At 46.3% G+C, this 13,833-nt stretch overlaps 1 protein-coding gene across 4 annotated transcripts; it reads right to left on the bottom strand.

The window, feature by feature from the left end:
• Positions 1-220: 220 nt before the first annotated feature.
• bicra (BRD4 interacting chromatin remodeling complex associated protein) lies at positions 221-12,926 on the bottom strand. 4 transcript variants are annotated; one of them, XM_069720961.1, is made up of 15 exons: positions 12,867-12,926; positions 10,889-10,934; positions 10,730-10,775; positions 10,083-10,148; positions 7,748-9,820; positions 7,371-7,559; positions 5,420-6,040; positions 4,771-4,957; positions 4,565-4,662; positions 4,246-4,380; positions 4,091-4,134; positions 3,853-4,001; positions 3,667-3,761; positions 3,463-3,568; positions 221-3,372 (listed from the first exon to the last, which is right to left on the bottom strand). In XM_069720961.1, the coding sequence occupies exons 2-15, from the start codon at positions 10,927-10,929 to the stop codon at positions 1,574-1,576; spliced, it is 5,649 nt and encodes a 1,882-aa protein (XP_069577062.1). In that variant the 5' UTR covers positions 10,930-10,934; positions 12,867-12,926; the 3' UTR covers positions 221-1,573. The 4 variants fall into 4 exon arrangements, with proteins under 4 accessions (XP_069577062.1, XP_069577058.1, XP_069577060.1 ...); XM_069720957.1 differs by having other exon boundaries at positions 3,463-3,565; positions 12,867-12,903; XM_069720959.1 differs by lacking the exon at positions 7,371-7,559 and having other exon boundaries at positions 12,867-12,903.
• Positions 12,927-13,833: the final 907 nt, after the last annotated feature.

Here is a 13,833-nt window from a genome sequence, read left to right as displayed (position 1 = left end):
CCATGAAGCACACAAACCAGCCCTGTGATTCCACTTCCATGCACCACCTGCTGGTTGCCTGAGAACACACCCCTCCGCCATCCCCATTACCGCCATCCCCCCCCCCTCCTGACTATCACACAGTACTAGTAGGTCATCGTTAGTCATCCGGAGGAATGCGCCGCTGAGTTTAGGAATCACTTTCTAAACTGCCAGACAAAAGATGAGAGGAGCTGCAGTGTTTCATAAAAGAAGCAAGGTTTAATTTACAGTTTTACTAAATGTACATTTCTTTTTAAAAAGTGTCATTATACACAATAAATACAATACAAAATTAATCTGTAATACTATACTTCAAATTCTCTTACGGTCTTTTTGTACATTATTATTGTTCCTTTATTCCATTTCAAGGCTTGTGCTGTGTTTGTGTTTGAATTGTCCACCAGGCTTTAAAAAAAAAAAAAAAGAGAAAACACACACATGAGAAGCAGAGATTAAACAAACAGACTGAAACCACTGAACATCAGTTTAAACTTGCCTGACCCCTGCTGACTGAAATGCATAAACTTGTAACCTGGCATCATAAGCAACAGGGTGGCGTGTGTGTGTGTGTGTGTGTGTGTGTGTGTGTGTGTGTGTGTGTGTGTGTGTGTGTGTGGAGGCATCATCTAAAAACAAGAACCTGGAAAATCCTCTGACATTACAAGCAGAAAAGAACAGGAACAAGTTCATTTACATCCTGACAGCATGGTACTACAGTATCCAAGAGCAGTCAAAAAAAAACCGGTTTCCTAAAAACTCCTGTCATGTTTGTATTCACTGCAGACCGAATGGAGACTGAGCCTTTTCCAATTGAAAAAAAAAAAAAGCATCCGCCTTGAGACCGGTGAGCTTTTAGGGTTTATACACTATATTAAGAATTCTTCTTGATAAAGAGGTGGACCGCATCATTCTAGTGTGTGCTTTTTGCATCCGTAGGGCAGCATTATATTTGTGAATCAAATACGGTAGGTACAGGAATACAATGTGTATAATGACCTTTTACAGTATGATACCGTTGTTTCCTCTTGTGCCATTTTGCTGCAGGTAGCCAAGTTATAGGCTGCTGACTTTTAACCTGTATTAACAAGCTGCTTAACGCTCATTAGGAATCCGTTTTAACCAGGGGATGAACCGCTGTGGATACAGACTGGTGCTCAGGCCACATGAAAAGGAATGTATAAATAATTCACGAGAGAAAGAAAAGATTGTAAAAAAAAAAAAAAAAGAAGGTAGAAGTAGAGAATAACAGCCTCTGACAATTTCATCTTGTTACTCATGTCTGGCGGACAGAACACGTACAAAATGCCAGGCATCTTCAAGTCTGCAAGTCGTTTTACCTTTGACCACACTCGCACCTCTTCCACCATGGGGGGGGCTACCTCAGACTGTAAATGACAAAGAAATTGTCTGGACAATTCAAATGGACAAACAAAGCCAACGCACCTTGGCAGAGTAGTACAGTGATACTGTTTTCACAGTGCCCCCCTTCCCCCTGCCTCCGAATCTGTGCCTTAGTTCCCCCTTGTCAGTCCGGCCTGAGGCTGAGGGGCTGTTATCTACTTTGAGTCTGGGGCACCAGGCTGCCATTGTGGCCACGGCCACCGACCTGAGGGTGCTGGGCCAAGGAGGAGGACGAAGAAGCCGAGGAGGGGGGTGGGACTGAAGATCTGTGGGATGAGGCTGCCGAACCCCCTGGGCGCTGACTTTGGTGTTGGTGGGACCTACTGTTGCCCCCTTTAATGTGGTGCCCGCGTGCAGAGGGCTCCTGCTGCAGGTTTAGGATGCTGTCGATGGCACACTGCAGGTGCTCGTTAAGCGAGTCGTCCGGAGGGCTGCCGCTGGAGAAGCTGGCGTTATCCATGTCGGGAGAGTCTGATTTACAGCGTTTGGCAGGAAGCAAAGAGTCTCGTGTGAAGGAGGACTCTGGAGACGGAGGCCCAGGGGCATGCTGGTCCATTTTGAATGTCCCTCCTGCCCTGTGTCTATTTTTTCCACTCAACCTCTTGCATTTACTTGCATCTGACTCCTGGTCTGTGTGCTCTTCCCCTCTCTCCTTTGCCCCTTCCCTGTCTCGGTGCTGTGGGAGATGATGGTGTTGCGTGGTTTTGATACCACGGTTAAACACCTCATCCATTTCGTCCAGCCCCTGCATTGCACTCCCTAAACGGCCAGTTTCGTTACTTGACTCTGTTTGAGTTTGTAAGGCTTCCCTGTCTCTTTTCTCTACCTTCACGCTGGCTATCACTGTCCGCTCTGAGGGAGGAGTTGAGGCCTCGTGCCTGGGGGGTGACGGCGTGGTTCTGGGGTAGGACAAACTTTCATCTCCTCCACCCGGGACGCCAGGTCTAACCCGGGGACTAATGTTCTCCCGATAGGTTTTTCGAAGCGGGAGGCGGCAGGTTGTCTGTGACGAAGTGGCAGTGGAGGCAGGGTTGTGTTTGACCCCGCCCGTGTTGGGGTGATCCAATGTGCCATTCATTTGAGTGGAGGATGAGGAGGTGGACAACCAAGTATGAGAGGAAGAGGTGGAGGAAGATGGGGCTGCATTACCTCTCGGTGGCGGGTTACACCGAGTGGTTGTTATGGTAACCGACGAGCCAGGAGAAGCAGTGCATACGGGGGACCGAGTCCTGATGACTGTAGTGAGAGGTTGGAACTTTGAGTGCGGTACAGCAGCTTCGGACTGAGGCTGAGTCTGAGGCTGGGATATGGACTGGCTGCTCAGCTGAGGTTGAGGTGTGTGCACCGGGTCTAAGGCAGTGTTGTGGACCACCTTACTGAACCCTGTTTGATCCTGCTTGATCTTCAGCTTTAAGCCAATTCTCCTGCGAGCCTCGTAGGTCTTCATAGGAGGCTTGCTGGTTCGCTGCGGGAGAGCGTCGTCGTCATCGGCTGCTTGGGAGTTCAGAGACGAGGAGGAAAAAGCGGATGACGCCGCTTGAGCCCGACTGAAGGAGGAGCTCTGGCTGGTAGGTTCAGCCCCCGGCTTCCCATCTGCAGGTGGTAGGGGACAGCTGCTGGACCAGGACACAGACGCACCGCCTCCGCCCTGCTTTATGACCAGTTTGGTAGGGGGGAAAGGGGAAAGGGAAGGGGTGGCAGGAGGAGCGGGAGCATGAGAAGGAACTGGAGCGGGAGCATGAGCAGGAACTGGGGTGGGTGCAGGTGGAGGGTTTGGGGTAATGTTTGGTAGAGGGGCAGGGGCAGCAGGTGCTGGGACAGGAGCAGGAGGCACCGGAGCAGGGGCAGCAGCAGATACACCACCACTCGCTGGGGTGGGTTCAGCAGCTGACGACTTCTGTTGGGATGACACTACGCTTTCCAACATCCGCACATTTGCCACAAACTCCTCTGCAAAGAAAAAAACAGGTTGTATCATTAGAGTACACCTTCCTTATATTAAGAAAAAACTATACGAGGCCACAGGCAATGGTAGGGTACCTGGTCTCTCCTTGGCCAAAACCCTGTCCTGATTCAATGCAATCTTCTCCTCTTGAATGAACATCCGGTCGATCATCACCATCTCTGCCGAGGGGCCCAGTCTCTGCTCAGGTTCATAGGCCAAAAACCATCAGTTCAATATCAATTCAAGAGAAAGAAGACAACAACAACGGTTACAGTGGGAATGCTGGTTTATAAACTTACTTTTGACTCCGCAAAGAGCAGGTAACGATATTTATCCAGCATGGCCTGAGTCCTTTTCAGCAGCTGGCCCGAGACCCTCTCAAACTCATCATCCACTGTGTGCGAGAGAACCGAAATGTTCGTGAGGATCGTGAACAGCAAAATAAATGGTACAGAGGCGGCACGGGATGATATGCAAATTGTTACCTCTTTGATAATCTTGAGAAGAGTTGGCAGTTCCCTGGTAGAGATGGTAAGGCAGCAGTCTGTGCAGTGTGTCCCCAAAAGAGTGGAAAGGAGCACTGTAGTTTGGGTGGAGCACTGAACCCTGATGTTTCCTCAGCTGTTCTAGCATCCTGCAGTGATGTGTGGATGAAGAAATACCATTCACAAATTTGGCATTATGACAGTTCAAATAACTCCTGGAAACACCTGTGGCACATACCTGGCTTCTTTACTGGGCTCTGCACTGAAAGGCATTGTTGTTGTCTGTGACGTGAGTAAACAGAGGAAAAGCAGGAATTAAAATCCTCAAGCTAAAGCTTAAATATTAAAGGCAGTTATTAAATACCTGACTAACATTCGGTAACACTCCTTTACCTGAGTTTGCATTGGAGCAGGGGGCTGTGGAGCAGGCATTTGAGTCAGACTAGCTCCCAACACTTGAATCTGCATCCCACCTTTCCCCAGAGTCATCCCTCCAACTGAGCTGATCACTCCTGGCTTTGGCTGAACCTGTGGACAAAACCAGAAAGAAATTTCAGTTTAGAAACTGACAAAATACATGAAAGGAAATGATTTTAAAGAGCTTTTGAATTTAGGATTGCATGGTGGGAAGATGTATGATAGCAGGCCCACAACAAGGTCCAACAACCACCACACATGTCCTCGGAGAGATTGACTTTGTAATGTTACCTACCTGTGCAGACTGAGTAAGGCTGGCAGGAGTAACAGTCTGATTCACCATTGCTCCAGCTGGCCCTTGGGCTCCTGAGAATACCTGTAAGTCACTTGATGCTAAAATAAATAAAGGAAAAAAAAAAAAACATTACAATGGAAAATAGTTCAAGCTGTGTTCAGGGTCCTGCTGTTTTAAGCCATCACTAGCAGCAATTAGTGTCTGACCTGTAGCAGGAGTTTTGACGAGCACTGATGTCGGCTGCAGCATTGAGGGGAGCTGAGCGGGAGTACCAGTGCTGGCCGATGATGCAATCACCACTTTATCAACAGGCACGTCTTGCTGGGAACTAAACTGACTGGTGGCTTGAGGCTGAGAAGTCTGCTTGGTCTGTAGCATGATGTTCTGCTGGACCTGCAAACACATCACGACAGTTTGTTAACCTATTTTTGTACATAAGAAATTCCTGATTTACCTGTTTCTGAGAGCCTATTTGGATTCCTGATGTATACTCATAAGGTGATTACTAATTCACTCGGTAACTTGATATGATGCATGAAACTCAGACTATTTAAAAAAGCCCAAAAGATAATACACTCTCAAATTGCTAGTGGTAAGCTATATGATGGTTTTTTTCCCTTTTCAATTCAATAAATGAAACAGAAAAGGGGTAAAAAACAACAACAACAAAAAAACAACCACATGTATATGACATGTATTACATTCTCCAACAGTAAAAGCTATATCAGCTATAAAAAAACAACAACCAGTACAGCACCCTTTGGCCTTAAGGTTGATGGAAACCTCACAAGGGTGGAATGCATATTCCATAAAAGGTTTTCATTAAGAGTCGTATGATGTGAATTTGGACAATACCTGGTGCAGCTTCTCCAGCAGCTGTTTCTGCTGAGGTGAGGGCTGAGTGATGGATGACAGAGTCTGAATTTGCGCTCCCACTAATTGCAGATGGTGTTGTTGCTCTGCTGTCAGGCCCTGAACGGGAACTTGGGTTTTCACTACAGCAGTGGCACCAGTGCTGACAGGCAGTGCAGTGAACTGGTGCTGTACAGGTGGTACAGGAGGAGGCTTGGGTGACTGTGAAATAGGAGGCATTTCTTGTTGGTAGGGGGAAGGCTGAGAGACCGACCGAGGCTGAAGCTGAACTTGAATGTGTGCCTGTTGGGGTGGGGTTTGCTGTGGCTGGCCCTGTAGAGCTGGTTTGGGGGACTCTGCAATTTGATTATGGACAATAAAGAGTGGAGCGTGGGATGAGGGTGTGCAAGAGCGGGCGGGAGTTTGAGACTGTGGCTGAGGCTGAGAAGGAGGACGTGACTGCTGTTGATGGTGTGGTGACTGGATCTGCTGGCTCAGAGTGAGAGGAGACTGGCAAGGTTGGGGACTTTCCGCCACTGGGGGTGCTGTGACGTGAGTGGTCAAGGCCGGTGAGGGGGACATGCCCTGGATCTTCAGAGTCTGCTGATGTCCACTGGAGGGTACCTGATAAAGTGGCATCACAATATATCAATATGCTTATCTGATTCAAGAATGCAAACAACATTGTAACACAGAAGGAAATAAGACACAAAAATTACACACATGAAAGGTTTTGCATGCACAAAGTATCTTAAATCAGGGTCTAGTATTAGATCCAAGATTATTTGACACAAATGTAGGCTGGGCGATATGCTTTTATCACAATCTTAACTAATACTTTTTTAACATCCATATCTATTATGATATGTGAAAGGTATGCAAGATTTTATTTAAAAAAGTTCAAACTTAAAGTTGTTAATTTTCATAAGAGAAATAAGATACTGGGATCATATTATCACAATACAATCCCACTGAATTAAAAAAAAAAAAAAATTGATAAATGAAAATATTGAATTATCGCCCAACCCAGACTTACACAAACACAGGTCAAACAACACCAAACAATACAAAAGCAAAGTGTTAGACTTCAAAAATCTAGTAGGTGCTGCAGTAAAAGTAGTAGAAGCCCACTGATTTTTTTTTTTCTAGCATTTGAGAAGGATTACACATAAAAAGGGAGCAATGATCATTTGACGAGCCAAAAAGAAAAACTGTTGACAAAAGCAAGAAATCAGGATCTGCGGGCCTGTGATTGTAAATCAGAAGGTGGTCCGAAGACTTCAGGGACGAGGTTCGGGGGAGCATGTGATTTTGGTTTTGGGGTCATTACACTGGTCGGACGAGGGATTACAAGGGGTAGTGGCATTGTGAAATGAGTCTTAATGAGAGGTGAAAGATAGAGAGGGGTGAAGTGATTCATCAGTCATTGGTCAGTAATGCAGCAGATGAAGGTGAGTTGACTGAGTTTGACTGTGCAGTTAGTAAAGGGGTGATCGGGTTGCACTTGGCACCTCGGTAGCTCTTCTGTTAGCCATGAGCACATTTTTGCATAACGTTGCGAGATGCATAGAATGGATGAAAAACATACCAAATGATTTAAACAATTAAAGTTAAATATAGAACTAACACCTGATTGCCAGTCCCAAATTGTATAAAGGTGCATGAAGCAAAGTATTCACATGACACAGCGGCTGAGACACAGTAGGTATGGACTACAGGAGTGATCATGCCTTTATATGTAATGAAGTGATGTCAGAAACACACAGAAGCAGCAAGCAAAGGAAAGATTTGTGCACTTAGAAATTGCACACCATCGGTGAGAACCGTGGAAGCGATGTCTAATGCAGAAGAGAGTTACAGAGCAGTGATGGGGAAAGGTAAGATAACCTAACGCTGTTGTGGCGGCAGCAGCAGCAACAAGTGGGTGGGGCTCAACATAAAGGGGCTTTTCTACCTGCTTTACCACTGCTGTCATGTGGGAGGGGCCAGGGGCAGGGCTGTGGCTCTGACCCACCCAAGAGTCAGTTAATTGGCTGTCATTGACAGCAGGGGCCGGAGTAGTGATGCTGTTGCTGCTGACGATTACAGATGCTGGTACGCCCACAGAGGGGGTTGACTCATTCTCTGTTTGGTGGTGCTGCTCCTGATAGGAGTACATTTACCATTTCAGGATAAGGGAGGGAAGGAGGAAGGAGATTGGAAGGAGGGGGGGAGTAAAATAGTAAACCAAAGAGGTCAAACCAAGATATCACTCCGTGCATGGTATTTATTTTGCAAGACAATGTTAACTGTACACTAGCGTAGCGAACATGCGAAGAGTGGAACACCGACCTGTTGCAGGAACATCTGCAGAGACTCCTGGCTCAGGATCATGCTGGAGCCCTGGTTGGTGAACAATAACCTCCCTGGACTGTGCTGGGCCTGATGGGGGACCAGCCCCACTGCTGTGACAGAGGAAGAGGTGGAAACAGACATGGACGGAGAAGAGCAGGGTACTGTGGTAGCCGTGGACACAGAGGAAGCCGGTTGCATGGCAAGGATAGAGGACTGCGGTACAAGCTGCTGAGTGGGATGAGCAGCCTGGTCCGTGGAGCTTCCCAGCACAGTAACACACTCTCCAGGCTGGCCTTGAGCCATGGTTGCTGCTCCTGTGCTGCTGGGGACTCCACCTGGCTGGGGCTGCAGGGCAGGCTGAAGGCTGACAGCAGGGCTAAGTCCCTCCACCTGACTCAGCATGGTCAGGGAGTTCTGAATCGGCATGCCCTGTATGACTGTTTGAGCATGACCTGACACAGTGGAGGTGTGTGTCTGACTTTGAGTCTGAGCCAACGTGACAGGCATCTGAAAGAGGGTAGGTGTGCCCATCTGGCCGGACTGGAGCTGAATGGGCCCAGAGAGGATGTGGGCCGCCCCAGGGTGGCCCTGTGAAGTCAACACTTGACCCAAGTTGATGTTCTGGTTTGCAGTTAATATCTGGTTTGCAATGAGCTGTCCACCAGGACCCTGACTAGTGATGATGTGGCCCCCAGGGTGCTGCGTCAGGATCTGCCCACCTGCCTGCAGCTGTGGCAGGAGAAACTGGTGGTTCTGACCTTGTAGAACGGTCTGAGAGGGAATAACGATGCTGCTTGACTGGTTTAACAAGTGCACACTGAGGGGCTTGCCAGACGGTTGTGCTGCTTGTTGCTTGAATAGGGTTTGTTGAAACTGAGGGCCTTGGGTTGTGGCTTGAGTACTCAGGACCACGTTGGAGCCCGGCTTGCCTGTCAGGAAGGCGACATTCTGAGCAGCAGAAACGGGAAGTTGCTGCAGCCCGAGAGCCTTATGGGCATCGTTTTGCAGGGCTTGAGGGGCTGGCTGTGGCTGCTGCTGTGGTTGCTGTTTGAAGAGTTTCTGTTGGATGGCTCCCCCCTGAGGGGGTTTAGGCTGTATGGGTGTCGGTGTGCGCTGGATGATCACGTTCTGCATGATTTGGCCTTGAGTTTGCGTGTGGGGTCCTATTCCTGAACTTAGGGGAGTGCTGCCAAAGCCCACAAGCCCAGCAGGAGCAGTCATTGTAACCCCACTGCTGCTGTTTGTGCTGCTGACACAAACGGCCGGTCCATTTAAAGCTGGAGACCCCAAAGTGGCTTTGTTACTTTGGATCAGAAGTCCTCCACCTGAGCCTCCAAGCCCCGCCTGCGAACCAGCACCTGATACCTCTGGCCCAGACTGGTGCAGCTGGTAGCCACCCATTGCCTTAGCCAGGATTGGCTGCCCAGACTGATTGATCGTCATGACTGTAGGCTGACCCACAACCTGAATCTGTCCAATACCCAAATGTCCAGACTGACTCCCATTTGAAAGAGCTTGAAGACTTGAAATGGGTTGAAGCGTCACATTTCCCAGGCCCACAGGCTGCATAAACGGCTGAACACTAATGGCCTTATTCATGACCTGGGATTGGAGCTGAAGGCCCTGCTGAGCAAGCACAGACCCCAGCATGTCAGCTGTGGCGTTGGGAGGAGTAGCAGTGGTGCTTGGGGCGGACCCAGGGAAAAGTGCTGCTGCTCCCCCAACACCGATGCCTACGCCAACAGCCGTGCCTCCAGCTCCAGAAAGGCTAGCATCAGGCAGCGTCTGAACCACCTGCGTGAGGCCTGGAATTCCAAAGGAGCCCAGGTCCAGCTCGGCCTCTGCCTCCTGTAAGCTTTGCTCTGTGATGTTGGCTTCAGCCAGGCTCTGTTGCAGGATGTCACATGGCTCATGATTTGTCCCAATGCCATTGCTCCCACCATCTCCACCTGGGGATCCTCCCAAGATGTCCTCATCCTCCAGGAAGTCCAGGTCAACACTGACTCTGGGCAAGCCTGCCGACTCGCTGGCCGACAGCTGGACCGCAGGCTGGACCTCTGGAACATGGCCCTTCAAAGGGGAGGAGGAAAGAAAGAAGTGAAAACAGGTGATGTACTAATTCTGATGACGAAGTGCGATGGCGAGGAGTGTAACTGAATCAATACAGAAATGCAGACTTGGAAAACCCCATTAAAAAAAACATCTTGTCAAATCGCAGCAAATCAAAGCTCGTCAAGTGTGGATATGTTAGTGGAAAGGGAGGGTACGTAGAGAAGCATGCTACACAGATGGATAGAAAACAGAAGGAAGAGGTTTGGGGGATTTTACTCACCCCAGTGGTAGAGAAGAACGAGCTGGAGGGGTCACTCGAACCATCCAAAAGGTCGTCAGTGTCCAACTACAGACACACCCACCCAGGATAGGATAGACAGAAACCCAAGGCACCCAAACCAGCAGGCAAAAGTCACCAGGACAGAGAAACATACGGACCATCAAACAGAGGAGGGCAAAGAAAGGACAGAACACAGTCCAGAGATCCCAGATCGTAAAGAACCAGTAAAAAGATAAGTGACAGAGGGGCAAAATGAAAGAGGGTAACACAGGGTTTGGGAAGCGTTAGTATTAGCACTTCTCGTTTTGTGAATCAGCCTAATACAAAAAAAAAAAAAAAAAAAAGGGAAAGCAGGCTGAAACCACAAATAGTGCAATCAAAAAGAAAAGACACCCATTAAGCAGAAGAAGCAGTTAAAGAGTAAATGAAGGCAGTGAGGGGATGCAGGTTTGAGGGTGCATCAAAGTGTCGTCTGAAAGGGGATCAAGGACGGAGTAACGCAAGCTCTAACTGACCCAAGCTCGGACGAAAATACGCACAACACAAACTCCTCGTCACATCAGTTGTAAACTCCCGTTTTTGTAACTTGAAATCACAAACTTGACCAAAATGTGACTTCTTTCACTTTACTGCGCTCTTATACTCACATGGGTCTCAGATCCATGAAGAAAGTCATTAAGAGCTTCTGGGTCACTGCAGAAAAAACAACAACATGTGATTTACAACAGGGAAAGAAATGATGACATATGCCTGAACAATTTGGTATAATATTAAATGGATTCTCCACAGAGTCAACATGGACTTACCAAATTACATCTAGAAGGCACCTGCCGTCTTCATCATCCATGACAACTGTTGAAGTGGAAGAAGTTTATTTTTTAAATCCAATTTTGGATTAGTTTTCATTAAAATACACTCAATATAAAAACATTAAATTATTATAAAATAATAGTTTCAAGTATGCGTACAGTTACACGCCTACAATATAGTTATTATAACAAAACAAAAAATGTCTCCACTAATATTTACAGTTGTATTTTGAGCAGAGTTTACATTTATCATGTGGTTATACATCATGAACAATTATTTGTAGTCAAAAAGCTAATTATCCGGGGCACATTTTTTTTTTTGGTCCTTGATGATGCTCTACTACACAACATACTTCAGAGAAATATAAAAAGATAACAACAACAACAACAAAAATACATCGTGAGATTGTTTCTCTCGATTTTTTTTTGTCACAGAAGTCAAATTTAGGTTTAAATTACTTTCAATAAACTTCTTAAGCAGCCTACTGTTATATAGTATGTGGTACATGAGTCCTTAAATCTGCTTCAAACTGAGGTATATTTTGATATTGTTTTTTTACTTTCCTTATAAATATATATAATATTTGTTAAGAGTGTGAGAGTTAATAGTTCTTAATCTTTAATTTTTTTCACACTAAAATTGTGACAAATGACTTTTAAAAAATAAAATCACCTCTTGCTTGTCTGACATCTTTGGGTCAGTGTCAGAAAAAAAAAAAAGAGGCAGCTATGAGAGACCGCTTCATTTCAACAACATTATAATTAATGTTAGTTAACATCTTTAAATAAAATAAAATGAGGAAAAAAAAAAAAAAGTTTACAGTTCAACACATGAACCCGTTTTCACCCGGAGCTGCAGAACAACCACATAAACATCAACATCAAGAGGTTATGAACTCAAAGCAGAATCTGTGATGGTTTTTAAAAAAAAACAACAACTAATAAACAAACAACAGACGCTAAAAAACAACAACAACAACAACAAACTGAAAACGCGCGGTTTTCGCAAACGCCTGCAAAAGATGTCGAGAAGCTGCTTCTCGGTTTTGTTTTGTTTTTTATATATATATATATATTAAAAATCCAACCACAAGTCACAACAACTGTGCGCACATTAACTTCAAATAAAAAAAAAACAACAACGCAAAAAGACGAAGTGAGTGAAGGGGACGGAGTCGCGGTTGGCGCCCTGCGGAGCAGCGGCTCCATTGCCGTGGATATGAATGGAGCGGCTCGCTACCTGGTAGCTGCTGGTTCTCCAGGAGCTGTTTCAAGCCATTTTTTTTTTTTTTTTTGGTGGCAAGTTTCGCACAATACAACGTGTTTTAATCAGACTGATTAATTAAAGGGCCCCCCCCCACCACCACCTCCTCTCCTCCATTTAAAAAGCTCCGTCCCGCCTTCGTTTCCAGTTTTTTTGCTTTGATGCATTTTTTTTTCCGAGGGGGGGGGAGGGGGGGGGGAGGGGGGTTGTGACTTTTCGTTAGCCTGGACGAGCTAAACATGCTAAAGCCAAAGCTATCAACAATATTGGAGCCGCACGGCTAGCCCCTGAGCCTTTTTTGACATTCAAAACAAACCGCCGAGGGGACGCGCATTTTTTTTTTTTTTTTTTTTTAACAAGAACAACCGGGACGACGGCACCTCGATTTACCGAAAGAAGACGACGCGGCGTCGTTCGCGGAGGAGCGTAAAGAAGAAAGCGCAGCGGCGCGGCTAGCTGTCGCTCCTTGCGAGCAACACAAAAAAAAAAAAAAAAAAAAAAAATATGAGTTAATGTTGGAATAGTCTTGGATGAGGGGGGTATGCTTGGGAATTCGTTGGAAAAGGACCATGTTTGCCGGGTCGTGCAGCACCGTGGCGCTTCGATTGCGGTAGCTGCGCGGTTTGCGGGTTCTCCGCAGTTCGCCGATGTTGCAGCTTTCTTGCAGTTATTCGCATTTATAGAGAAATTGCTGTATTGTAACAAACTCACCCGAGACGGTAGAGGTGCAGGCAGCGCGGGGTCTCCAGGCCAGCCTCGCACGGGCAGCTGTACAGGACCCGTTCCGTAAGGCAGGAAGCAGGAGACTTTTGCTTTGCCTGATTGAAATCTGCGCCACTTTCTTGCCTGCGTTGGTTCGCCGCCGTTGAGCGTTTCAGGGTCCTGCGCGAGTTAAAAGTCCTGCGTTCAAAAAAAAAAAAAAAAAAAACCCCTTCGTGGAAAACGCACCCTGTCGGTGTTTTACCGTTATATGGTGATGTTTATGGATTAATAGCGCTGTTGCATTAATGGGATTAATTATGCTGTAGTTATTTAAGGTTGTGCTTGTTTGGAACTGGCCTACTTCATGTATGGTTAATTAGTTCTACAAGCAGGGGTGTCAAACATACGGCCCGCGGGCCGGATCCAGCTCGGCCCGCCGGATGACTTTGCTAAGTGTGAAAATTACAGAAAGACATAAAATTGCATTTCTATGAGGAAAATGGAGGTTTATGAGTACAAACGTTTTGTTATTTTTCTTTTTTTTTTTAATCGATCCAGTAATTGCTTCAAAAACAGCGTAAATGGGCTGATGTCTGAGTTTTTGGTCTTTATGTTTCTAGTTTATTGTAGAAAGATCTTAAAATAGGGTTTATCATCCAAAAACCTTCACCAATGATTTAAACAGAGAAATATTGTCGTTATGTATGACTTATTATACTATGATTTTACTGGTCTGGCCCACTTGAGATGAAAGTGGGCAGTATGTGACCCCTTAACTAAAATGAGTTTGACACCCCTGCTCTACAGTAATGTATGTTTTTGAATATGATCATCCTACGGTTGTTTTGGTTCTGTAGGAACTGCTGTAAAAAGTAAACAAGCTCAGAAAAACAAAGCAAAATCATTTTCCAGAGATTTTCTTTCTCCTGTAGCCATAAAGGACTTATGGGCAAATTTAATCCTTTTCAATCCTTTT

This window comes from Brachyistius frenatus, unplaced genomic scaffold, assembly GCF_029030835.1.
Source record: "Brachyistius frenatus isolate BFR_SWC_R1_liver_20210118 unplaced genomic scaffold, ASM2903083v1 Contig_254, whole genome shotgun sequence".
Lineage (NCBI taxonomy): Eukaryota > Metazoa > Chordata > Actinopteri > Embiotocidae > Brachyistius > Brachyistius frenatus.
This window is presented reverse-complemented; position numbering and strand designations above follow the sequence as displayed.